The following is a 25594-nucleotide window of genomic DNA, read 5'->3' on the forward strand; positions in this document are numbered from 1 at the left end:
CAGGCGGGATGAAGCACACCTGTAGTCCCTGTACTCAGGAGGCAGAGACAGAGGGTTAACCATAAGTTCAAGGCCAACCTGAGCTATAGAGTAAGTCTCATAATTCCAGGCTAGCCAGGGATCCATGCTAAGGTTCTGTCTCTAAAATAAATTAACTTAAAAAATTAAAAAGTAAACAAACATACATAAGACCAGGAACATGCCACTCTCTGAGGGACATTCCAAAGGTGTACCAGAAGCGTCTGTGGCTACCCACCTGGCTGCAGACAAGCTGTGGACAAGCCCTGCGGACTTAAATTTGCTTTCCACTCAAGTGTTTTCAATTCTAGCCACCGACAACTCCATGTATTTAGGTGTATATGAACGCATCCACATGCACGCACACACATCCGTATACAGATGTCCATCAACTGGGGAGCACAACTGGAGTCATCCCTTAGTATCTGCAGGGGATCCCTGAGGACATCAAGTGACATGTTTGCAGAAAACCTACATGTACCTCCTCCTGGAGACTTGGAATCGTTTTTACCTTTCTTACAATACCTAATACTATGCCGACACTACTTAAATAGCTGTGAAACCGGTTAAGGAACAATGACACAACAGAGCCTGTGTAGATCCAGGACAGGAGCAGCGTTGTGGATTTGGATTCAGAGCTGGTAGGATCTTGGGTGTTACTTGTAGATCTTAGGGCCAAGCATTTCCTTTGCATAGGACTCAGTGCCTTTCATGGAACCATATTGTTTTAGCCATTCCTCTGCAGGTGGGTATCAATCTATAATCCAACTGGAACAACTAACTCTTGAGGTATTACAACCAAGGAATGAACATGAAACACTAACTCCAGTCTTTTGTTGTTTGTTTGTAGATCAAGTTTGTGTGTGGGGTGAAAACATGTAGGTCACATTGGCCACAAACCCCACACCACAGCACTTGTAAACTTAAATGTGGCATCACTGTAAAACATGAGAGAGGTGAAGAGGTACTTACTCTCTGTTGGCTCTTTAACTATCCAATTCCTTCTGAGTGCAGAAATCAAAGAGAGGGAGAAGGAGCATTAAAAGCAGTGGACAGTGCCACCCCCTCAGTACTGTGCCATCTGGCACTGGGTGGCGGACCCAGAACTGGACCTACGCATCACAGTTGCCCAGGCACGTCCCACCCACAGGTTTCCCAGAGTTCTTTCACCCATGTCCTAGCTAGGGGTTCACTGAAGCTAACAGTTGTTTCTGTCTTGTGCCACCTGCCTCAAATACCTTCATGTGATGGTAGATATTGTCAGCTTGACACGCTCTAAAATCACCTAGGAGATGTGCCTCTAGGCATGCCTGTGAGGTTGGCCATGGTGGCTGGCACACACCGTTAATCCTAGTATTCAGGAAGCAGAGTCAGGAGGATTTCTGGGAACTGGAAGTCATGGTAGTCTAGATGGTTCCAGGCCAGCCAAGGCTACACAGTGATGCCCCCAGAGGAGGGGATGTTGAAACACAAACTGAGCAACACCGTACATCACTGCTTCCTGACTATAGGTGAATGCCCCTGCTGCATTCCTCATAGATTCAGACTGTGAACCATAATTAAAACCTCCCCTTGACTCACTTTTGTCAGGTATTTAGTCATGCACATGGGTTGGGCTCTTCCTGACATCAAGTTAGTGACTACTAAGCCTCCTGGGAAGGATTCTGACCCACCTATCCCCATGGGCTGCACAGTCCCCAAAAAGTCTGCACTCTGGCCACAAGGGCTCTTTCAAAGCTTCCCTCAACTTCTAGAAATTTCTCTCATACCGTAGCCTCAGATTTCATGGTCCCCCATCAGTCACATGCCATTAGTCCAGACAGCTGCTAGCTTAGGTGGCATCTTATTTGGCCCTGGCCAGCCTGGAATTTAGACCAAGTACAAGCATGTCTGTTACCTGTGAGGGGAGGCTAAGCTTGAGGCCCTTTCTCTGTCTCTGCCCCCAGATACCTCATCATGCAGGTAATCGGGACCACACCTGGAGGTCTTGAGAGATGGCAATGTAGCCATCAGTGGCTTCTTAGGACTGTGAACTGAAACAGGCCCTGGGAATGAGGGAGCTGGGCTCTGGACTCTGGGGGGACTAAAGATACTGCTCAAGGATGAGGCTGATGCTCTCAAAACACCATTGTCTGCATTTATGATGGATTGGTAAATTGAAGCAGCAGGAACCCTAGGCATACCCCACCCAGTTCTGTGTCTCACGATAAGGGTCATGTGATCTTTAACACACTCACCCCCTGAAGAACCAGAATGAGGAAGAGCCCCAATGGCTGAGGAGGACACTCTTTTTTTTTTTTTTGGTTTCTCTGTATAGCCCTGGCTGTCCTGGAACTCAACTTTGTAGACCAGGCTGGCCTCGAACTCAGAAATCCACCTGCCTCTGCCTCCCAAGTGCTGGGATTAAAGGCGTGCGCCATCACGCCCGGCTGAGGACACTCTTAAAGGTCATAGATACAGGAAACCACTTTCTGGTGAGCCCCTGCCCTCCTTGAGAAAGGGGGGGTACCAGGGACTCCCTTTTCTCCAGCCCCACACACCTGGCCACCACAGAGGCCCCCATTAGGAGAGAGGAGAAAGGAGCCCCAAAAGTTTCTGTGAGCCCAGATCCTGAAGCTGCCCAGAACCCAGGAGGCTCTGGAAAGGAAGCAGCTTTCATAGTCCCCACTACCCCAATTCCTCAGCTCTCTTAGGGGCCCCCAAATCCATACCCCAAACAGGGGCTAAATGAGGGGACCCAAAAATGTACAGGTGCTTTGTTAGGAACCCCGCTTGGTAAAAGCAATTTGCTTATGCTGTTCGTAAAGCACCTGAAGTAAGTGTCTTAAGTTTGTAGGGTTTGTACGCACATGGCATTGGGTGGTACTTTTACAGTGTGGGCAATTTGTAGTGTGGGTGACTTGTGATGTAGGTATTTGGTATAGGTGAGATGTGGTGGTGGTGTGGCTATGTGGTTTGTGTGTGCACCATTTGTTAAGTGTGCTGTGTGATACACATGGGGTTTGTGTGATGTGTGTAGTGTTTATGGACTGAGTATGTAGTGTGTACATGTATGTGTAGCATGGTATATGGTATGAAGTGTGTATGTGGTATGTTCTATATATGGTACACATAGGAAGCATGTATGGTGTTATATGGTATATGTGGTGCATGGTGTGTGGCATGTAAGATGTGGTATGTGTGGCGTGTGGTACTGGGGCTTATGTGAGATGTGGGATAAATGTGTTGTGTGTGCAGTGGGTAATTTTATGTGTGGTGTTGGGGGCTATGTGTGGAGACTATGTGGTGGGAGTTATGTGTGGTGCCTGGTATGTGTGGTGTGGTGTAGTATATGTCACAGTGTGGTGTGTGTAGCATGGCATGTGCTGTACATATGCCAACCCTTGGCGGCAGGACAGAATAAGCATGCACCTCCCAGTGATGTTAGCACACCGGGGAAGCCACTGCAGTGTAAGGTCAGACAGTGCAGCTGCTCCAGTCCCCCACCCACCTGGCTGGGTATGGCAGGACCTCAGTGCTAGGCTGCAGACCTGGGCACAAAAACTGGAGGAAAAGCCAGTGCTGGATCCTGCTGCCTGTCCTGGAACTAAACGGGAGTTCCTGCAAGTTCTAGGCTGTAGGCAGCCTGACCTTCCCCACAGCCATGCTTGGGGCAGCTCTCCTGTCTTCCCTGGTCATCTCCCTTGGGTATGCAGAACAGGGTGTCTCAATTGCCTCATACACTGGGAAAACACTCATCCAATCCAGAGGACACGGAGGCCCTGGGTGGGAGCAGGAGTGGGCAGACTAGTCCTGAGTACAAGCCTTGCTGTCTGTCTGACCTCTGATCAACCCTCTAGAGGGGTGAGGCTCCCCCAAGATAGCTCAGTCACCAGCAGAGCCAGAGGGGACACCAGGACACATGCCAAGGGACTGAAGAGTCCCTGTTCACCCTCTCTTTAAGTCTTGTGTTCTAAAAATGGTGCACTAGGCCTTTAATCAGCTAGCCCCAAGCCACTCACAAAAATCCTACAAACAGCTGTTTTAGGAGAGAGAAAAACGCAGGTCAAGGCTCCCAACTTGCTCTGCCTGTCCTGTCCTGTCCTGCCCATGTCGTTGGGCTAGGAGAGCCAACTGCGGTCTCACCTGGAACAGCTGCTTTGGCCTCCTCAGCAGACCTCAGAGACAGACCTCATAGACATACACTGATTTTTGTAGAAAAGTTATGGGGAGTTGGGTTCAAAGCCACATGGCCTCTGCTTCAGATAAGATTGTCTGCCGACTCCGACCCAACCTGCCACCTGCTCAGAGATAGCAGAGGCCCTGGCATGTTCACACCACCAAAGCCCACCCAGCCATCAGCAGGCTGGCGGTGCCTTTCCCTAAAGCTGCCTTGTCTCGGTGGAGGACAGGACTGAAAAGACAGGCCCCGGGTGTGGTCAAATGTTTGTGGAAAAAAGGACAGGAAAAAGTGGGTAAGGGAGAGTAAAGGTTTGGTCCCATGTCTGCTCAAGACAGAGACATGTTGTATGCGTGTGTGTGTATGCGTGTGTGTGTGTGTGTGTGTGTGTGTGTGTGTGTAGATGCATGCAAAGGCTTGAGGTGACAGGGTCTGTCAATCAAACCCAGAGCACTGCTAAATGGCTCATCTTGCCAGCTAGCATGCTCTGGGGATTCCATCACCACTTTCTAAACATGGAATTACAGGTGGGTCACCAAGCCTCCCCAGCACTTAGGTGGGGGTCTGGGGATGAGAACCCCAATCCTTACACTCCTGCAGCAAGGACTTTAATCACTGAGCTGTCTCCCCAGCCTGGGCTCCGTCCGCTCTGAGGGGCACGAAAAGAACTCATTCTTCCACTTCAGTTTCCACTCACACCCTGCACACTTCTGGCCCCCACAGCCCCAGCCATGGCTCCTCAGTCCCTGGCTTCCAGTGTTCTCTTAGGCCACTAAAAAGTTCAAAAAGCACATCTCCTGTCTCTCGTGGTACCTTAGGAGTGCGGTGGTAGGAGCACTGCAGGCAAGGCTACCCTTGCAGGTCATGCCCAACCTCAGAGGCCTGGCAAGAGTGAGTTAGGCTTTATTTTGCTTCTGCCCATGCTGGTGGCTTCCTGTAGCAGTCTTTGGAGAAGCCCACCTTCCTGTCTCACTCCTAGGTTCCCCATCACCTTAGCAAACAACTCCCGGCTTCGAATTCCCCCTTGTTGAAATGCCCGATGTTGTAATTTCTATGCATTTAACAATGAAGTCTTATCTTCCTTAAGGAAGTCCCCAGTCATTCACCCTCTCCCACACTGGAGGACCCATACCTGTGAAAGCCTTGCTAACAATACCAGGGACTGGAAAACACTCCCCTAAATGTGATGGCTTGCCCCTTAGAGACATGGGATTTCCCATCAGCTGCCTGAGATGGCTCAGCAGTTGAACCCAAGTTCAGTCCTCAGCATCTACACCAGGCGATGTACAATCATGTGTGACTCTGGCTTCAGGGCGTCTCTTCTGCCCCTTTATACACTCACAGATTTGTACACATGCATAAATAAATGATCTATCTTAAAATATCTTACTGAGGAACAAGAACAGGTGTTGACATGAAGGCTTGGTCCACAGCAGCAAGCACAAAATGGGAACCACTGGGCACACACCAGGAGACCCAGAGACCCAGTGACCTGGAGAGGGGGGCTGAAGCCCAGGTATCCAGGGGCAGCAGCCTGGGCAGCCAGAGTTAAGACAGCAACTCAAAAAGGCCATCAAGGCCCATGTATTCACTGATGACATGTCACAGTACATAGGTTCGCAGCAACCTCTGCCCACCTCCCACAGACTCCACGGGGCCTCCAGCTGCCAACGGCATGTTGCATTCACAGCAGACAACACAAGCCCCTGGGATCCTAGAGCTAATTTAACAAAACACATAGCACTTTCAAGATCTCCATAGCTTTGACAATTAAAAAGCAAGTTTAAGATAAACCGGATTTGCTTTGTCTTGAAATCAACCCTATTCCTCACTTCTGTACAAAGGCCAAAGCCCACAGGGAAAAATGGTGGCTATGGGTATTTCTGAGCTAAAGAATGGTTTGGGTAAACTACCATCTTTCAAGAGTACATGTCCTTATGTGATAGTCTCCAGCAGAGGAAGGAAACCTCCACCTTATGGATTTTACGCATTTATGTATTTATGCTGTGGCTGGGACCTTGTACACATTAGTCACACACTGGATGTATCCTGATTCCTATTCTAAAACTCCAAGACAGGGTCTCATAAGTTGCCCGGGCTTGCCTTGAATTCCCTACCTAACCCAGGTTAGCAAACCGTGGCCTCATCTGGTTCTCTGCTGCCATGTAGGTCCAGTTTTCTGACATACAACATTGGGCACAGCAGCCTACAAGCTCAGAAGACCCAATACCTGTACCTTTACGGCGAGATGCTGGATGACCCCTGCGGTAGCCCTAGCAACAGTCACACGGTTGACAGTTGATCCCGGGATCAATGGGGATGAAAGCACAGACAACTAAACCTCAGGCACAGCTAGGAGCAAGGGCAGAGCGAGGGGACAGCCATGGACACTCAGGCCCCTCAACTTACCTGTGGCCTGGCAGAAGAGGTAGAAGGTCCCCAGTGCCTGCACCTTCTGCGCCTGGTCACTCAAGAAGGGTGGAAGTAAGGTGACCTGCTTACGGCTGTTGGGCCCCAAGGCCAAGGCCGGCCGAGGGCTTCTGGGAGAAGATGAGTCAGGGCCCAGACAGGATAGAGAGGAGCCAGGAGGAGGGAAGGACTTAGGAGATGAGGCTGTGAGACAGAGGACACAAAAGAAGGCACTGAGGAAGATGTCATCAGAACCATTCCCATGACGGAGAAGGGAAAGCAAGAAACCGGACACATGGGATGAGAACAGACAAGATCCCAGGACCATCCCCCACCCAGGGCCGTCACAGAGGAACAGGAGGTCACCCCACCGCCCCCAGCCTCCACACTAAGGCAAAGGCTGGCCCAGTCAACGATAAAGCTTCTGGTTTATTTGGGTACTTTTCAAATGTGTACAGTTCCAAGTAGAAAAATAAAAACAAAGTAAATCTTATAAACACAAATGTTTACACCGAATGGTAGATCATGTCATGCAGAAGATGAGTGTCTACACGGCACGGGGGGGGGGGGGGGGGATGGATCCAGAGTTCGTCACCCTCTACATGGAATGAGTGTTCCACACATGGTGAGCGAGAAACAAATGTCAGAATCGTACCACCCATTGACATCCTGAAAGACACTGGCAGGAGAATCAGGCTGCAGGAGCGGCCGGCCACCCACACGGGATGTTGCGGTCACCATCCGAGGTTGGGAGCCCAACTACCCAACCCATTTCTGTCTTTCATGGACAGTCCACGGGCAGTGGTGAAAGGGCAGTGGTGAAAGACGGAAGCAAGGAGAGACAGGATGTGATCCTCATGGGCAGGAGGTGCCAAGAAGCAGCAGGGTCATGGGGTATATAAAAACCCTCCTCCCCTCGTGGGACCAGCTCAGTCGTCCCCTGAAGCCACTGGGCCACCTGCCCTCACTCAAAACCCACCTTGTAGATGTATGGCAGGAAAATATAAAAATTTTAAAAGTTCAGAAAGAAAAAAATCCTTCAAAATGATTAAGATTAAAAACTAGAAACAATAACAACAACAACAAAAAATACTCTACCAAACCAAAAGGGTGAGGAAGCTCAAGAGACAGTTTTAGGCCTACGTTCCTAACAGCAGGAAAGAATGAAGTTAACAAAAATAAGTCTATCCCTGAGAATCTTAAGCAACATAGCCATATTTTATATCTCAATATATAACAAAAAAATCTAGAAAATGTTCCTCTTTTCATGAATATTAAAACATCTCCTCGGGTAATAAAAAAAAGAGAAAGAAAAAAAAGAAAATGACCTAAGACATCAACACAATAGGAGCGAAAATCCTTAAAAAAAAAAAATAATAAGTGAAAGAAAACTGTCTGTGCCATCTGGACAGCAGGATGTAAGTTACCAATCTGATAAACTAAAAGGGCATTTCCAATCTGGAATTAAATTATCTCTGAGTGGCTGCTAGGAGAATCGGAAGAGGAAGGGGGGGCTCTTCGCAGCCCACGGAGGTGGCCATCTCTCCCCCAGGACACAAAGGGCTCAGGTGCGTAAGCGCTCCAGCAACTGCAGGACTTGAGACTGGAATAGATACTTGCTTCCCAAAAGGACAAAGGGGATGAGCCACAGGCTCAACCCAAGAGAAAAAGGGACACGGGACTGAGGCTGGCACAGAGTGACAAGATTCGGCTACTGAATGGGCTCAACACAACACTCTTCACGAAGACAGAGGGGCACGGGCTGGGACACGCTGGCCTCAGTCCCCGTCAGCATCCGAATCTGCAAACTTCAGTTCACACTTGACATCAAACGGTTTGTCCCGGGCAGAGAGTTCATCGATCCGTTGCGAGTCCTCACGATCCGTGGGGACTTTGCTGGTGATGGTGTCCTGCTCCGTTTCATAGCCCGTATCCAGGGCTGGCTTGGGGTGGTCACCGTTCTGCTGGGAGAAGCTCCCGGGCTCGACCAGTGTCTCCTTCACACTCTGCTCCAGGTCAGAGAAGTCTGACTTGGGTGTTTTCTTTCCAAGCAGCAGGGCTGAGCGGAATTTTAAGCACTGTCCGGGCAGGTAGCCCTTGTAGCAATTGTAGGAAAAGAGGCAGAGGAAGAGGACAAAGATGAAGAGGAGGAGAGACATGAGCAGGCGGTTGTCACTGGACTTGAGATACACCGTCTTCTCCGAGTGGAGCTGGGGGACTGTGTTGATGACCATCTTTGGTTCACAGGACGTGCCGGAGGAGGCCTTGGGAGGTAGGGTGGCGGCTCTGGGGGAGGTTGCCCACAGAGCCGGGGTAGGGGGAGAGGACCCCTGGGTAGATGCAACCGGCATTTTGGATGTGATCTTGCTACCTTCTGTCTGAGCATCCTCTGAGGTAGGTGAGGGGGGGGTCCGAGGTACCATCTTCACTTCCAGAACGTGCTTGGCCAGCAGCTGGGAGACCGTTTTATTCCTCACCCTTTCCTCTGACAGGCACTGGTACACGCCGCTGTCTCCGTCTGACAGGTTGAAGATGAGCAGGTGCTTCCTGCCCACAAAGCCGTACTTGGGACTTGCGGCCTTCAATTCGCCGTTCTGGAACTTCCACACCACCCGGGCTAGGTTGGACTTTTGGAAACATTTGAGTTCTGCTGTGCCGCCGTGCTTGAAAAAATGCTGGTTGAAACTTTCTTTACTCTTATCTGGAACATCAAAATAAACGTGCTCACCATCAACAACTCCGTCTGACCACTCGACTGCTTTCAAAAAACAGGTTAATACCCACAGGATGGCATGAGACTTCCACCCACTGGAGCCAGGTGCAATCTTCAGGACCAAGGTAAAGACATCCGTGACCCTAGAGCAGCCCCTGTCCTCCCCCTTCCATACACTGAAGGAACTGGCGACAGCTCGGAGGAATTCTGTTCTCACCCTGGCCCTGGAGAAATGTCAGCAGGCTGAGGAAGGGGCTGGGCACGGCTCAGCTCCCTCACAGTGGCACCCAGTCAGCTGACAAATACTTCTGCTAACGGCTAAAGCAGGCCAGCTAGCAACCAGGGACCCTCTTCTTACTCTAATGTGGCTAGTCAGAGAAGGGGGCACAGGGCTGGGAAGGCAGACTAGAATCCTGGCAAGATTCTATGCCTACCTCTAGTCACAGCTGTTTCCTGATGGCCAGCCATCAGGAGGGGGCGCCCCAAGAGGACACCAGAACTAACCACAACTGTGTCTTTTGTCTGAAATACAGATGAAAATGCTTTGGGCTTGGAAATATTTGCATATATAAAACGAGACAACTATCTTTGGAAGGGGACCGAAGGCTACACATGAAATTTGTGTGACATTTACACATATAGCCTGAAGGCAATCTGATGCCATTTTCTCTGTGTGTGTGTGTGTGTGTGTGTATGTGTTTATATAGAAAGAGGCCAGAAATCTGAGTATCATCCTCAGATAGCAGTTACCCCTCTTTGTCTTTTTCTGTGATGGAGTCTCTCATTTGTCTGGTACTTGCCAAGTCGCCTAGGCTGTGTGAGGCTAGCAAGCTCCAGGGATCCACCTGCCTCACCCTCCTTGGGGCTAGGATCACAAGCATGAACCACCAATGCCCAGCTGTTACATGGGTTCTGGGGATCGAACTCAGATCCTACCAACTGAGCCATCTCCTTAGCGTTAAGGCACTCCTTTCTAGGGTAGGATTTTTCATCTTGAAGCATGACACTGTCCCATACTGTTCCTGAGTATTAGGCTAGGGCTATCTGGCCATACCCAAGGGCTCCTTCCTTCTCGTTCCTAGCAGGCTCCAGTGTGTCTACTGGGCCCAGCTAAGCAGAACAGAGGAGCATGGTGTGGGCCAGGGTGTGCTTTCCAGTGAACCAATACATCCTGTGTGGCTTTGAGCCCTCTTTCTGTAACCAAAGGGACAGAGAAAGATCACAGGTTCACCACAAGGAGAGGTCACAGGTCTGCTGCGTGACACTTGACTTCTGTTCAGAGAGGAGAAAGGAAGACAGATCGCACAGGAACACCACAGAACTGACGCCCCGGGAACTTTGCCAGCCCAGGGGTGAGAAGCAATGGAGATCCACTCACCCAGACACGAGGATGTGTCGCCGCTCATGTCCTGAATCCAGCCCCTAGAAGACAGCAGGCACACATTATTCTATGGCGTGTGCTTGGGGCACAGGCACACAGCCCCATCCTTAGGCATACCTGCTGGAGGCCTCTTCCTGGTACAGGGTAACACAGGCCTTGATGGCTGGGCTCCAGGCACAGTAGGGGTCCCGTGCTAACACACAGTCTTCACAGGTACCGTGCTTTTCGCAGAAGGCTAGGGGCACTTGGACCACTCCAGAGTTGGAGCCCGCATAGACAAACTTCCTCCCCTGTGTATGAGAGACGGATGGCAGGTGTAAGGAGGACTCAGGCACTGGGAGGGGCTGCTAGCTTCTCCACCAGCTTCTGGGAAGACAGCACAGTCAAACACTGCATGGAGGGAAGGACTCGCTGACTCAGAATAGGCCATAAGGCCTGACCGCTAAGACCTAAATGACAGTGTCCTGATGGATTTTCATTGTCACCTTGCCACACTTGCAGGGCAGACAACTGCAGCTGAGGAACTGCCTACATCAAATTAGCCTATGGACATGTCCGTGGGACATTTTCTTCTTCTTCTTCTTCTTCTTCTTCTTTTTCTTTTTTTCCGAGACAAGGTTTCTGTGTAGCCCTGGTTGTCCTGGAACTTACTCTGTAGACCAGGCTGGCCTCCTGCCTCTCCCTCCCAAGTGCTGGGATTAAAAGCGTGCGCCACCGCCCGGCCTGTGGGGCATTTTCTTATTTGCTAAGTAATTAGGGTGGGTGCAACCCAGTGTGAGTGATGCCACCCCTGACTTTATAAGATAGCAGCTAAGCAGAAGCCAGCGGGCAAGCCGATAATCCATTTTCCCCCCAGTCTCTGCTTCAGCTTCCGCCCGGCTTCCCTCAGGACTACAACCTGGAAGTGTGAGCCGAGAAATGTTCTCCTCCCCAAGCTGCTTTTGGTCAGAGTGCTTTATCGCAGTGACAGAAAAGCACAAGACACAAATCTTGTATGGAAATGCAGCGTGACCCCTGTCCCAGGAGGATTCAAACGCCACCCGAGGAATTGCAGGGCCTGGGATCTGACGCCACCCTTCCGTAGCTGGGGCTAAGCACGCTGCACTCCCAAAGCAGCTTCTCTTCCCAGAAGAGACGATTCTGTTTCTATGTCTGCCCAATCGAAACACATCCTCCTGGAGGGCCGAGGGAGGCTCACTAGACTCAAAGTGAAGGAAATTTAGGAAGCCTGACAAGGTTTAAGATTCACAAGTCCCCGCTGCCCCAAGGTTATATAAGCAGTACACGATCGATCGATGGCGGTAGAGAGGAGACCCTGCCCTGCCGAGTTGCCTACCAGCTGTGAAGGGAGGAGATCTATGCATACAGCTGCCTCTGAGCCACCCACGGGCTTGTAAATAATCCCTTGTTCCTTCTTCCCTGTAGCTACCTCCCCAAAACTCACTGGCTCACTGAGCTCCACTGGTCTATCCTTGGTGCTCTATCTGGGGTGAAGAGACTTTCATTTGTGTCTTGAGAAAACCCACATAAAAGCCCTCTCCAGTTGCTTCCCACTCCTAATGTGACACCCCCACTGCTCTCCTGGACTCTGTAAGTGACACAGCACTACAGCTGGAATCCACAGGGCACAACCTTTAAATTCCAGTCTTGTCTTGAGCCAGACAGTAGGTACCTGTGATAAGGACACATCCTTATCAGTCATCTCTGAATCCAGCCTGCCAATGTGACCACGCCTATCAACATCGCTCAAAGAACAAAGGGAAGGCCATCAAAGTCAGCAAGAGACACTGCCATGTGCTTTCTAATTGCCTGCGTTTGTGAGCAAAGAGACGCAAAAACACACCATGGTACTCACCCCCCGTGTAACCACACACAAAGCTTAGCACCTGCAAGGCTCTGACTTCCAGGATAAGAGCGTGCCATGTTACTGGGTGCAAGCCAGGGCCAGCAATTTACCTGGTGCTAGCAGAAGCCCAGCACTCGGGTAAGTGAGACTGATGGACCCTTGGTATCTGCTGTGGCCAGCTACCTAAAGAGAACTGAACTGGAAACACAGGGCCCACAGATGTGCAGTCCACAGGGACAGTAACACCAGGCTACAGTTCAGCAGTGTCCCAGAGCCAGGCATCAGAGACAAGGGTAGAGGCAAGAGGCTAGCACTGGTATTTGAAGTCAAAAGTGTGGCCCTGGACCCATCTTCTCAGGGGGGTACAGCAGAATCCTAGCAAGGGGAGGGGAGCACCTTTGGCCGGCAGGCATGAAGCAGGGCAGGCGGCAGCCGGTCCTGCTCCTAGCTTTCCCTGGGCTCTGTGCTGCTCCAAGCCAGTCCTCAGCACGTAGGAGGCTCACATGTGCTCTTAACAGTCACATTAATGAAAAGCATACACACAGAGAGACCACCTTATGAGGACCATACAGTGATGCCCAGGGTAACATGACAGCAGGCAGCGTAGACAGGATTTGGAGACAACCCATGTTCTGAACTTCCTTGTTTTCTCCGAGATGTAAAATATGGTGTCCACATCTTCCCAAGGCCAGTGGACAAGGAACAAGTTCCAGCAAGTGGACCAAGGCCAGCTCCCGGGCCATTTCTTTTCTTTTTTTCGAGACAGGGTTTCTCTGTGTAGCCCGGGCTGCCCTGGAACTCACTCTGTAGACCAGGCTGGCCTTGAACTCAGAAATCCGCCTGCCTCTGACTCCCAAGTGCTGGGATTAAAGGCATGTGCCACCACCACTGCCAGGCTTTTTTTTTTTTTTTTTTTTTTAAAGATTTATTTTATTTATAGAGTACACTGTCACTGTCTTCAGATACACCTGAACAAGGCATCAGAGATGCTATTCCAGATGGTTGTGAGTCACAATGGTTGCTGGGAATTGAACTCAGGACCTTTGGAAGAGCAGTCAGTGCTCTTAACCACTGAGCCATCTCTCTAGCCCTACCCAGGCCATTTCTATTCACTCCTATATACCTTGTTTTATTTTTTGCAATGGGGTCTCACTTAGTTCAGGCTGGCCTTGACTTTGCTATATGGCTAAGATTAGCCTTGAACTCCTGATCTTCCTGCTTCCATGTTCTAAGGTCTGGAACTAGAAGTATGAACCATATTGCACCCCACTCAGGGGCTTTAAAAATACCTATTTATTTATTCATTCATTCATTTACTTATTTTTGAGACAGGGTCTCCCTACATAGTTCTGGCTGGCCTGGAACATACTATGTAGACCAGGCTGGCCTTGAACTCACAAAGATCTACCTGCCTCTGCCTCCCGAGTGCCAGGATCAAAGGTCTGCACTACTACCATCTGGCTGGAGCTTTTTATGAAAACTTCGGGCAACACATAGCATGGCTTCGAGGGCAGGTTTGGTCATCTATGTGTTTCCATGGCTCATGGGAGCCACAGTGCAGAGCTGAGCACCCGTGACTGGGGCCTCTGCAAAGGCTGCCCGATGCACAGGGCGGTATGGCAGGAGCTCTAGAGGGTGGCCTGTTATTTCTCCTTACAAATTAGCAAAAGTGTGGTGTCCCATCAGCACAATCTGTATTTTTTTTTCAGGTTCAAGACACAGACATTTCCCCAGGTTAGGGACCTCTCAAAAGCTCCGGTGGCTTAGTACAATCAACGCCCCTGGCTCTCCCATGCCTCCTCCCAAGCCTCAGATCCCATGCTGTATAAGGCAAGTTCACCTGGGCCAGAGGCTGCCAAGCCTTGAGAGACCCATCCTAGCCAGTCCTAGCCACAGAGAAGCTACAAGGGAGACAAGCACCTGGACCCGCCCCCCGCCCCTAAAACCAACCAACCAACCAACCAACCCCACGTTACCTTCTTTGACGACAGCAGCAGAGTCAGGACCGGTTCCGAGTCCTGGAAGAGTTGGGTCTCCTCGACGACGTGCACCTCTTTTGTGAGGACGACGGCTTTATGCAGAGCTCCCCGGTCTGCAAGGTCAGAACACAGGTGAGCAAGGAGGCTCTAGAGGAACAGGCCCAGGGTGGCACCCTGGTTAATTTTTTTTTTTTCTTTTTTGGTTTTTCAAGACAGGGTTTCTCTCTGTGTAGCCCTGGCTGTCCTGGAACTTACTCTGTAGACCAGGCTGGCCTCGAACTCAGAAATCCACCTGCCTCTGCCTCCCGAGTGCTGGGATTAAAGGTATGTGCCACCACGCCCGGCAACAGAAATGAAACTAGGAGACTCCAGCCTTGACCGCAACCACTCACACTCGTGGATAATTCAAGCCATCCCCTCAATGGGGCGCTCAGAAGAGGACAACCCTGTCCTATGGTGGATTCCAATGACCTTCACCAACAAGGTTATACCCTGACACTTGAGCCACATTCAGTGTTAAGGTGGCCGTTGCACTTTACTAGTCTTCCAGGGGAAGTTAGGGGCCCAGACAGGCAGGCGAGGGCAAAATGTTCAAGTCATCTGGGAAGCTCTAAGGGTAGCCCCTGGGACTCTGGCAGCTGCCATGCTCCAACTTTCCATCCCCATCCCAGAAGATTTATCTGAGAGAGAGTTGTATCTCCAAAGGCAGCTCGGGGCAGGACAGAACCTGGCTCCTAGGAGGGGGCGGAGTCTTCCACTACCAATTAGGAAATACCAGGCCAGTCCCACTAGTCCCATGACAACAGGGACTATTTAACTCCACTTCAGCCCAGGTACGACGGGTTGGGACTTGCATTAGTAACCAGTGCCCCAGGTGCCTGATGGCCACAGAGACTCATAATCCCAGGTGCTGTGATACCTCAGAAATCCTTTTCTGCTGTCACAAACCTTCCTGGTACCTGGAGAGACCAAATCTACCTATAAATGGCTAAAAGTGAATTTCCCAATCTTACCAAGGAACCCACCTGTGCTGATGAACATGACGTCATAGAAAGTCCCATCCAGGGCCTGGGTCCTGTCTACCACTATCTGGGTGTAGTTTACATCTTTTTTGATCAGCTTGGGTCTGTTGTCTATTGGGGTCACTGAGTCATCCATCAAAGGGTGGTCTTTTACAAACTGCAGCGTTTTGTCTGGGAGATTCAAGGAGCTGGTGTAGTTGGCTGCCCGGGCCTCACTGTCAATACACTGTGGGGTAAAAGTACCTCGGTTACATGCCCACTTAGCTTCAACTGAGCACACAGAAGAGAAGCCCTGGAGGGCCATGGTCACACTTCTCCAAAGAGTAACAGGGGCTAAGGTGACCTCCCCAGTGACAAAGAGCTGTGCTTTTAAAGCCACGGGACATAATTGTCTCAGGATCAGTAGAGGAATTAGTAGCCAATGAAAAAACTTAGCAAACTTCCAGATTAAAAAGCACTCATTTCACAGCTTTTCTTTTCTTTTTTTTTTTTTTTTTTTTTTTTTTTTTGAGACAGGGTTTCTCTGTATAGCCCTGGCTGTCCTGGAACTCACTCTGTAGACCAGGCTGGCCTCGAACTCAGAAATCCACCTGCCTCTGCCTCCCAAGTGCTGGGATTACAGGCATGCGCCACCACTGCCCGGCTTCACAGCTTTTCTATGAGAAGAAAGTATGCCAAAGGAAGCTTGTTAAATATTGTTATACGCACGCGCACACACACACACAGAGGAGAGAAAGCCAGATTCTGGGTAGCACAAAAGAAAAAAAAAGTTATAAAGATTTTTTTTTTTTTTTTGGTCCCAGCTCCCTAGCCATGTTTTACTGAGTACAGCACATGAGAATAACCAGGTGTCGAGGCCAGACACTCACAGAACAGTCTGTCCTGGGAGAACCTCAAGAGCCAAGCCCCTCCACACCCACACCCATCCACCACGTGGCAACAATATGCAGGCAACCCTAGAATTTTCTTTACTAATTTACTGTATGTAGGAAGAAAGAATATGATTCCTGTTATCTAGTGGACAGGCTGCCTCAGGAGACAGCCTAGGCTGACAAACAGGTTTTTTTGTCTGCAGGAAATGGGAAATGAAGCAAGCCTGCCATTGTGCAATGTCCACTTCTCAAAAGAGCCCGGTGGTAGACTCTGATCTGGGCAGCATGCAGTGAGGCCTGTTACCCAACACAGAAGAGATCAGAAAGGAACAGCTTCACTGTTCACCCCAGGCCCAGCAGCTACTCAGCCCAGCACCCAGATTCCTGTTGCCAGGATGTACTGGGATCTGGGTGGTCTCATGCTTAGGGGGCCTTGAGATCCAAAGAGAAGATGAGCCCTCCCCAGAGCTCGAGACCCTGCTTACCGCTCCAGGTCGGGGAGTGGGCACCGGGCCATTGTAGCGCACCCACTTGGTGTGAGACTGCTCCACTGTGGCGCTCTGCATGTACTTTCCACGGGAGAAGACTGCCTCTACCGTGGCCAGCGTGTAGGCGCACACCGCTGACAGACCCACATTGTTCCTGTGGAGGGGAATCCGTGAGAGTGTCAGGAGGGCAGGGGGTCATCAGGGCGACCAGGCCCCAACTGCCAAGGGACTCACAAGTGAACTCACAGCTGTGGGGTGAAGACCGCATAGAACACAGGCTCCTTGAGGCCCGGGGCCCTCAGCACAAACACATCCTGAAGTATGTTGAAGACCAGGCCACTGTCTGGCTTGGAGCAGATCAGCCTGGCCTTTAGGAAGGAGGTCCACTTTTTTTGCAAAGTCCGCAGGCCGCCCTGGTCGCCCTGGAATTTCAGAGACATCACATGGTAGAGGCACATCACATGGTTAGATGGCTAACCACAGAAGCAGGCTTCCATATGTCCCCAACCACCGGCCTAGCCCAAGAATACTGCAGACAAGTTATGTAACCAAAGCAATACTTCCATGTGGGCCAGGATCAGAGAATACAAAGAGCCAAACACATTATTTGACAAGCAAAACCACCACATCTGTGTCACCTCAGCATGCCACTAGTGTTGGCTCCTGTAGCATTCCCAGCTGTGACCCAGGAGTTAAGCAAGTGATGGGTGGCCTCCTTCCCACCACAGACCCTGGCCCCGCAGACCATCCTAGGGCAAACACATGAGCATCCACTAAGAGCTCCTTTTGTGCCCTCTCTGCCTGCTCAATCCTAGACAAAACTCTAGGGCCCCCCAGTCATTTTCAGGGCGCCGACGACTGAGACAACACAGACAGTTAGGAACTATACTCCACTCTGGGCTGGAAAGAAATAAGCCGGCTCCCCGTGTGCGTGATTGCGTTTTCTGCGATTGCAGTTACCTGTGATTAGTCACACACTGAAAATATCACAAGTGCTCACTTTGACTAATTTTTTTCCCCCTTTGAGTTTCCTTCCTTTCATGTATGTGTGTGTATGCGGTGTGTCTCTATATGAGTGTTCATGTGTGGGTGCATCTGGAGGCCAGAAGTTGATGTCAGGAACCATCCACCTTATTCTTCCAGGCAAGGTCTCATAATCAAACTCAGAGCTCGCCGATGAGGACAGCCCCACTAGCAGGCCTTATCTGCACCTTTCTACAGGGGATCCGCTCAGCATCTCTAGGTTCTGGAGATCTGAACGCTGGCCTTTTGTTTCCTTGATAAGCATTGTAACCACTAAGCCATCTTCCTTGGGTCTCAAGAGAAACCATGCACACACCTCTGAAACTCTTATCGCTGTTCTCTTACCGTGCCTCAACTGTACATTAAACTTTACCGCAGGGGTCTCTCCCCATAGGAGATGGCCGCACTTCCAGAGAGAGGAATCTTGGAGTGGCATCATGCAGGACTGTGGGTGGGAACAGGGGAGACAGCACCTACCTTGCACACCCTGGCGACTCGCGGGATCATCAACTTGAAGACGAATTCGTACTCCACGGACACCTCCGTAAAGAAGAAGTAGACCTTGTCATCTTCACCCTCCGGACCATCTGGGCTTTTCTGGATCACGTCAGCAAAGACGAAGCTAGGCTCTGTGGGGTGGCATCACAGGATGGTTTCTGTACACGGAGCTACCAAGCCACCTCTCTACCTGCTCCCTGGGGTGCTGCAGGCTGGCAAGGGCAGCCTTAGAGCCTGGAAGCTTCCCTTCTAGGACATCTACAGTATGCATGCCACACTGTGAACTCCACACCCAGAGGACACCGCCACCCTCCTCAGCTTCACCAAGGTAGCCACAGAGGAAGCCCAGTGAGGCCTCCCTGCTGGTGGTTGGTCTGGCATGCTAGAGTACCTGCCGATTTAAACAAGGGCCAAATCAGCCACTGGAAGGATTTCCAGACTCCTGGGAAGGCCCAAGGAGAAATTGGCTGTCTGGGATCTCAGACTCCAGGGTCTGACTCCAGATCAAGGGGCTTCGAAAAAGCCCAGCATCACTGGTCAGCATCCCCACAAAAAAGACACCCACAAAGGGCCCCCATCATCCACACCCTGATATGCTTGTCTGGGAGTAAGGACACATTTCAACACCACCCGGCCAGACCCAAGAGTCTCCACATCTAAGATGACACCCCAAACTCAGTGTCTACATTCTCAACTTCCCATTAGAGCTTCATTTTATTAAAAGTCTCCCAAACTGCTTTTTTTGGGGGGGAGGGGATGGAGCTGGGGTGGGCTGGGGTATGTCAGAGAATCAGATTTAAACAATGCTGTTAGCAGTGAGCAAGACAGCTACTCTGGTGCAGGCTTTGAGCAGTTCCAAAGAGCACTGCCTAGGATCTGACATGAGCAGCCGCCGCCCCACCCCCACCCCTCCCCCGGCTCCCCCTGCTCCTGTGACCTGGGACAGCTAGAGGAAGTATAAAATGGTAGAACACACTTACCGTTCAGCCATGGGATGGCATACTCTGTCCTCAAGGGACTGTGGGAAGAGTTTCGAGAGATGATGGGTTCACTGCCCAAGAAATTATACGATGTCCCAGAGTAGAGCTCGCCCCCTGCGGTGGAGGAAAGGGAGTAGAGAAGATCCAATCAGAGCTTCAGCCTCTATCAGAGACTAGGGACAACTGTTTAACACAAGTTCTGACATTAGCCCAGGCTGGACTGTAAGCAAGCCTCATAGTTCCACCTCTGCTAGGCTATCACACCCATACCAGGCTACCATAATTCATTTATACCCTCATTAATTCCTTATAGGATGGTGGGGGGGGGGTCCTAATCTTCTCTGACATGCATTCCTGCTTCCTACATCAGCATCTTTCATCAGAACAATCAGTCACCAAATTTAACCGTTTTTCCCCAGGTTAAAGGGTAATAGCTAATCACAAATGAGAATTTGCTACAGTCAGTATAGCAACGGCAAGTACACTTCTCAGTATTTGACACCCAGGGAAGCCATCCTAAGTAAAAAGCACTGTAAGTAAAAAAAAGATGTGTAGGCACCTACACTGCCAGGCAGCATTGTCTACTTTATATACTCAGAACCCATACTTTAGACTGCGCAGGAGTGTCACACACGATGCCCGTTTTGTAATATAGTATTTAAATATCTCACAGTTCAGTGAATGTTATACATTGACAGTGAAGCTTGAACCTTCACCCTGGCTGAGAGATTCCAACGTGAATAAACTGTAAGACAGTGTGTGACCCCTAGCCTCAGATATGCAGGACCGCAGCGGGAGGCACACAGCCACACAAGTATCCAGGTTGTGTGCACAAAAACTGACAGCCAGAAGCCATATGCTGCTGCAGAGGGTGGGGCCTGAGTCTCCCTCTGAATGGGAAACTCGAAAGCTCTTACTGAGGAGTCTGTGCAACGGGTCGCTCACCTTCTCTGAAGGGAGCTCGTGTCAAGATGATGCCAAGGAAGGCAGGGCTGAGGAGGGAAGAGCTGAGTGTCCCAGGTGGCAACATCACATGCCACCATAAACTCAGAGAGTGAAGGAGCCTCAGACGCAGGACTCACCAACCATGACTGATGTGTAGCTGTGGGCGGGGTCGAAGGGGCATCTTCCTTTGCCATCTTCACTTTTCCCCAGAAACTTGAAGGATGTCAAGTTCTACAATGGAATAAAAAGAAAACATCTGACCTCTTGGTGCTGAGGCCCTGTCCCTGTACCATTTAAAGGTATGGATTCCTTCACTTCAGAAGACCAGAGTGTGGGGTAAGTGGGCCCTGATCCATGTGTGTCCCACCCTGGGACCATTGACACCTGAAGGACATCTCATGTGTGTGACAGAGCCTGAGATATGCAGGGTCAGTTGTGCTTGCTCAACCACAGTCCTCACAAAATAGGCGACGCAGACCCAATGAAAAAAAAACCACAGAACCTCCACCCCAGTTCATCCACCACCAGCAGCTCCTGAAGAAGCCATTCTGACTACTAAAGCAAGCTCACTAAGCTGCCCCATATTGTATAAAACGGTCTCCAGGCTGTGTCTTGCCTTAGGAGAGTCTGTTTTACAAGCAGCTTTTGATTCCACTTTGGGGAAAAGAATGAGTAGCCCCTGGGGGACCTGCAAGCTACACTGTCTGCCATGCACCATCCACCCCAAACAGATGGATAAACGGTTTATTCCTGGGAACAGAAAGGGGAGCCATCATTGGATGAATTCGTACAAGCTGAGTGTGTCAGAGCACACAGTCGTACGAAAAAGGCCTAGGAAACCAGGCCTACGAATTAATAGACCTAGGTGTAACATCCTCACCTTGTCTCCTTAAAGTGATAGACACCCAACACTATGATGGACAGCCCCACACGAAACTATCAGTTGCTACCTGGTTTGTTCACCAGAGACATCCTTCTGCCTTGGAAGACTCTAGCTTCCAGCTTCTCGGAGGTGTCTAGCTCTCTAACACCTGGCTGCAGCGGCTCCCTCTCAGCACTGATCTGGTTTGAAATCAGTGCAGATTCCCTGAGCCCAGGTCTGAAACCTCAAGCGCCTTTAACCTGTATTCCCTCTATAACCATATACATGCCATATACACATATTTGCTCTGTGCTGTGTGGTTGGACAGTTAACGTTACTAATTAAGATTCAGGTAAGAGCAGGGCATGGTGTCGAACGCTTTAAATCCCAGCACTCAGTAGGCAGAGGCAGGCAGATCTCTGAGTCTGAGGCCAGCCTGGTCTACAAAGTAAGTTCCAGGACAGCCAGGGCTACACAGAGAAATATGGTTATCAAACAAACAAAAAGACTGGAATAAAAGAATCTGCATTTGCCTTGCTCGGCCTGATCACCAAGGGAAGCAGGATTAAGTGACAACCTGATGTTACTAAACTGCTAATCGTTGGGAATTTATTGTTGCTGAATAAATTCTGGCACTGTGCGAGGACACAACAAACGTGTTTGTCCATGTTTCTGGCACAGTGTGCTCAAGAGGGTCAGCAGGTAACACAGTCTTGGGGTAACCTCTTTCCACCTCACAAGGAAACCTATTTCACGCATCTTAGCTCTCTATTTTTTTTTTTTTTGGTTTTTTTTTGTTTGTTTGTTTGTTTTGTTTTTTTGAGACAGGGTTTCTCTGGAGCCCTGGCTGTCCTGGAACTCACTTTGTAGACCAGGCTGGCCTCGAACTCAGAAATCCACCTGCCTCTGTCTCCCAAGTGTGGGATTAAAGGCGTGCGCCACCACACCCTGCTTAGCTCTCTATTGTTGTATTGTTGTGATAAACAGCTGCAGTTACTTCAGCTCACAGTTTATAGTCCACCAATGAGGGAAGGCAGGCCAGGAACTCAAAGCAGCAGCAGTCTAGAGTCAGGAACTGAGACAGAGGCCATGGAGGAATGCTGCTCACTCACTGGTTTGCTCCTCATGGCTTGCTCAGCCTGCTTTCTTATACGCCCCTCTGTGGGCTGGCTCTTCCCACATCAACCACTAATGTGAACTGCCCCTAGACACTTGACTACAGACCTATCTTATCTTATGGAGGTGTTATTCTCTCAACTGTGGTTCCCTCTTCTCAGAAAATCCAGCTTCTGCCAAACTGACAAAAAAATAAAACTCAACAAGACACCGACACCATCCAAGGAGAATCAGACCCACCCAAACATCACCACATAATGAATCACAATGTTCTCATGTGGGGGAAAAATGAGACACAGTTAGTTCAATGGCAAGTGACAAACTGTGTGTGGGGGGGTGGGGGTGGGGGTAATGCCCACAGAACGACGGTGAAGAATTTCCACTTCTGGATTTAAAAGAGGCGTTTAGACACATAGAGAAGAATACAGCAGATGCAACCCGTTAAAGGGACAGGAGCCACCCACAGGACAGCCTCAGGACTGCTGAGACAATCCAAGTAGGCCATCATTTTACACTTCGCTTACTGGACAGGCCAGGAGCAGGGCTGCCCACCACAGTCAGGAGCTCCTAGCTGTGCCAGAGACTACTGGCTGGAAGCCAGAGGCCAGCAAGCACACAGGACCTCACAGTGTCTGCAGTGACCAACGGGCCAGTTAAAACAATAAAGGCCACCAGTCAGGTTAGGAAGTGTGAGCTGGGGTGACAGTGTGGCCCACCTGATAAGACCCATCTGTCGTCACACCTCCCAGGGATGCCCGGAGGCTACTGGGGCTGTGCCCTGCTCTAAGCTATGGGGAAGAGGGAGGGGCGGAGGATACTGGGGAGGATACTGGCAATCACTGTGCTTCCTTATCTGCAATGATGAAACCAGTTGGCAGGAAAATGTCCCCATTCTTAGGAGAAATGCTTCTAAAGGCCTATGGGAACCACAGACCGCACTTATCAAGTGTACACACACACAACACACTAGAATTTTGGTTATATCCCAGTACACAGTTAGTTTAGCCAGTCAAACCTGTGCAGTGGCCTCTCTCCTCAGACGCCTATACAAATATTTAGTTTCTTAATTCTCTCTCTCTCTCTCTCTTTTTTTCTATTGAGCTTGTAAGCTAGGCTGACCTCATACTCAGGAGCCTTCCCACCATACCTAGCTGCCTAAGAGAATTTCTAATGAGTCTGTTCTATCTAGTTATATCCCCAACTCAGGGGAGTTTGTGTGTGTGTGTGTATGTGTGTGTGTATGTATGTGTACATATGATGTATGTATGTATGTATGGTACATGTATGTGTGTGTATGTATGTATGGTGTATAGGCATGTGGTGAGTGTATGTGTGGTCCTGGGGATCAAAACCAAACATCTCTTGCAATCTAGGTAAGCCTCTTGTGATGGTTTGTATATGCTCAGCCCAGGGAGTAGCACTATTAGAAGGTATGGCCCTGTTGGAGTAGGTGTGTCACTGTGGGTATGGGTTATAAGACCCTCATCCTAGCTGCCTGGGAGCCAGTATTCTGCCAGCAGCCTTCAGATGAAGATGTAGAACTCTCAGCTCTGCCTGCACCAGGCACTGCCTGGCTGCCGCCATGTTCCTACCTTAATGATAATGGACTGAACCTCTGAACCTATAAGCCAGCCCCGATTAAATGTTGTCCCTTTGTAAGCCTTGCATCGGTCATGGTGTCTGTTCACAGCAATAAAACCTTAACTAAGACACCTCTAACTGAACTCTAACCGGGAACAAGCTTTAAACTTCAGCTGGCTGAGGGTTTAGGTGAATGAGGCTCTTCATTTCAGGAGTCTCCCCCACCCAGGATTCCAGTCATCTGCAGCCTGCTGCAGCAGAGCAATGAACTACTCTCCTGCCTCCTCATCTGCCCTGCCCTGCATGGCATCACTCACCCCGTGCTCAGCAGACCATCACGGTGCAGGCTACCTTTCCTTGAACACCTAGCCTCGTGGCCATCAGATATACAATATAAGGCTTGGGAAGAGCCAAGGTTTTGGCATTTGGTGCAAAATTTGGATCTATGCCCAGCAGAGAAGAGAGGAAACCCATCTATTACGTTTTCATATTTGTTATCGTTTTATTTGTAAAATGTCACCCATGGGCTCATGGGTCTATCTCCAGGTGGTGGTTGTAGAAGTGAGACCTACCGTGAAAGCGGGTTTCCGGGGTGCACCTGGGTGTTTACAGGCCAGCTTTACTTGTCCCCAAGCTGCCTTCTGTTTGGCTGAGGTGCCTTCGATAATCTTTTCCCCTTAAGCTACTTATTTTATCAAGTATTTGGTCACAGCAAGGGCTAAGTAAGTGACTTGTAATACACATTGTATTGGTAAGCTTTCTTGTGCTGTTTGAGCTCAAGGGGGAAAATGGTTCTGGCAGCAGGGTTGCCCCTCCTCCATTTCAGACCCAAGCATGTTTTCCCAGTGTCCTCCAAGGCTCCTGACTCTGTGACAGAGAGAAGAGCAAACAACCCCAGAGTAAAAACACTATGCCCTTGAGAAACACTGTGCCCTTGAGAGTATTTAAGGGGTGAACCATCTGCAGAAGAGCTTACTGTTATTTATCTCACAATACAGAAGTGTCTGCAGTGGTGGGGTGGGGGGTTGGGGAGTGAGGGTGGGGATGGCGGGGGAGGTCAGCCATGGGAGCTCAGCTACAGAGAGATGGCTCCAGCTGACTGCCTCGACTTCCCCAGTCAGTTCTTGGTGGATGCCTGATGCTCCCAAGGCAACGACATCTCTCTGCTGCCGTTTGCTCTTTTATTGAGAAGCCCCACCCAAATGGACATTCTTGCTCTGATCAGAACTCTGCGGGAACCCAGCAGCTTCCTTAATCAGATCGCCCTGATTTCTGCTGGAGGTTTTGCACATCCAATTTGATGCTTTGGTATCTACCACCGATCTCTCAGTATTTATTCTTTTTTGAAAGCACAGCTACCTCACGGCCACCACAGATCATCCCATGGACCTCACAGAACCCTCATGAGGAGGAACGGGGCTATTGTTGCTGTCAGAAACCCGACTGTATAGTTCTTAGTCCTTACGGTTTGCAGAAAGAACAGCAGAGGCTGTGTACTGGCTGGTTTTGTGTGTCAACTTGAAACAGGCTGGAGTTATCACAGAGAAAGGAGCCTCCCTTGAGGAAATGCCTACATGAGATCCAGCTGTAAGGCATTTTCTCAGTGATCAAGGGTGGGAGGGTCCATTGTGGGTGGTGCCATCCCTGGGATGGTAGTCTTGGTTCTACAAGGAAGCAAACTGAGCAAGCCAGGGGAAGCAAG

At 50.1% G+C, this 25594-nt stretch overlaps 1 protein-coding gene across 6 annotated transcripts in view; it reads right to left on the minus strand.

The window, feature by feature from the left end:
* The window catches only part of Sema4d (semaphorin 4D), a 109041-nt gene that overhangs the window by 9426 nt on the left and 74021 nt on the right, over positions 1–25594 (minus strand). For 4 of the 6 annotated variants that reach the window (XM_021180320.2, XM_021180319.2, XM_029468172.2 and 1 more), the window contains 10 exons: positions 20471–20564; positions 19389–19502; positions 18388–18539; positions 17134–17309; positions 16885–17041; positions 15531–15753; positions 14503–14618; positions 10798–10970; positions 10678–10721; positions 7153–9287 (listed from right to left, as the gene is read on the minus strand). In XM_021180320.2, coding sequence (XP_021035979.1) covers positions 8365–9287; positions 10678–10721; positions 10798–10970; positions 14503–14618; positions 15531–15753; positions 16885–17041; positions 17134–17309; positions 18388–18539; positions 19389–19502; positions 20471–20564 — 2172 coding nt within the window. In that variant the 3' untranslated portion in view covers positions 7153–8364. Of the gene's footprint in view, positions 1–6586; positions 6791–7152; positions 9288–10677; positions 10722–10797; positions 10971–14502; positions 14619–15530; positions 15754–16884; positions 17042–17133; positions 17310–18387; positions 18540–19388; positions 19503–20470; positions 20565–25594 lie in introns of those variants that run through there. The other 2 variants (XM_085831080.1, XM_021180322.3) reach the window with 2 other exon arrangements.

Source organism: Mus caroli, unplaced genomic scaffold (assembly GCF_978045245.1).
Source record: "Mus caroli unplaced genomic scaffold, Mus_caroli_1 scaffold_15, whole genome shotgun sequence".
NCBI classification, from domain to species: domain Eukaryota; kingdom Metazoa; phylum Chordata; class Mammalia; order Rodentia; family Muridae; genus Mus; species Mus caroli.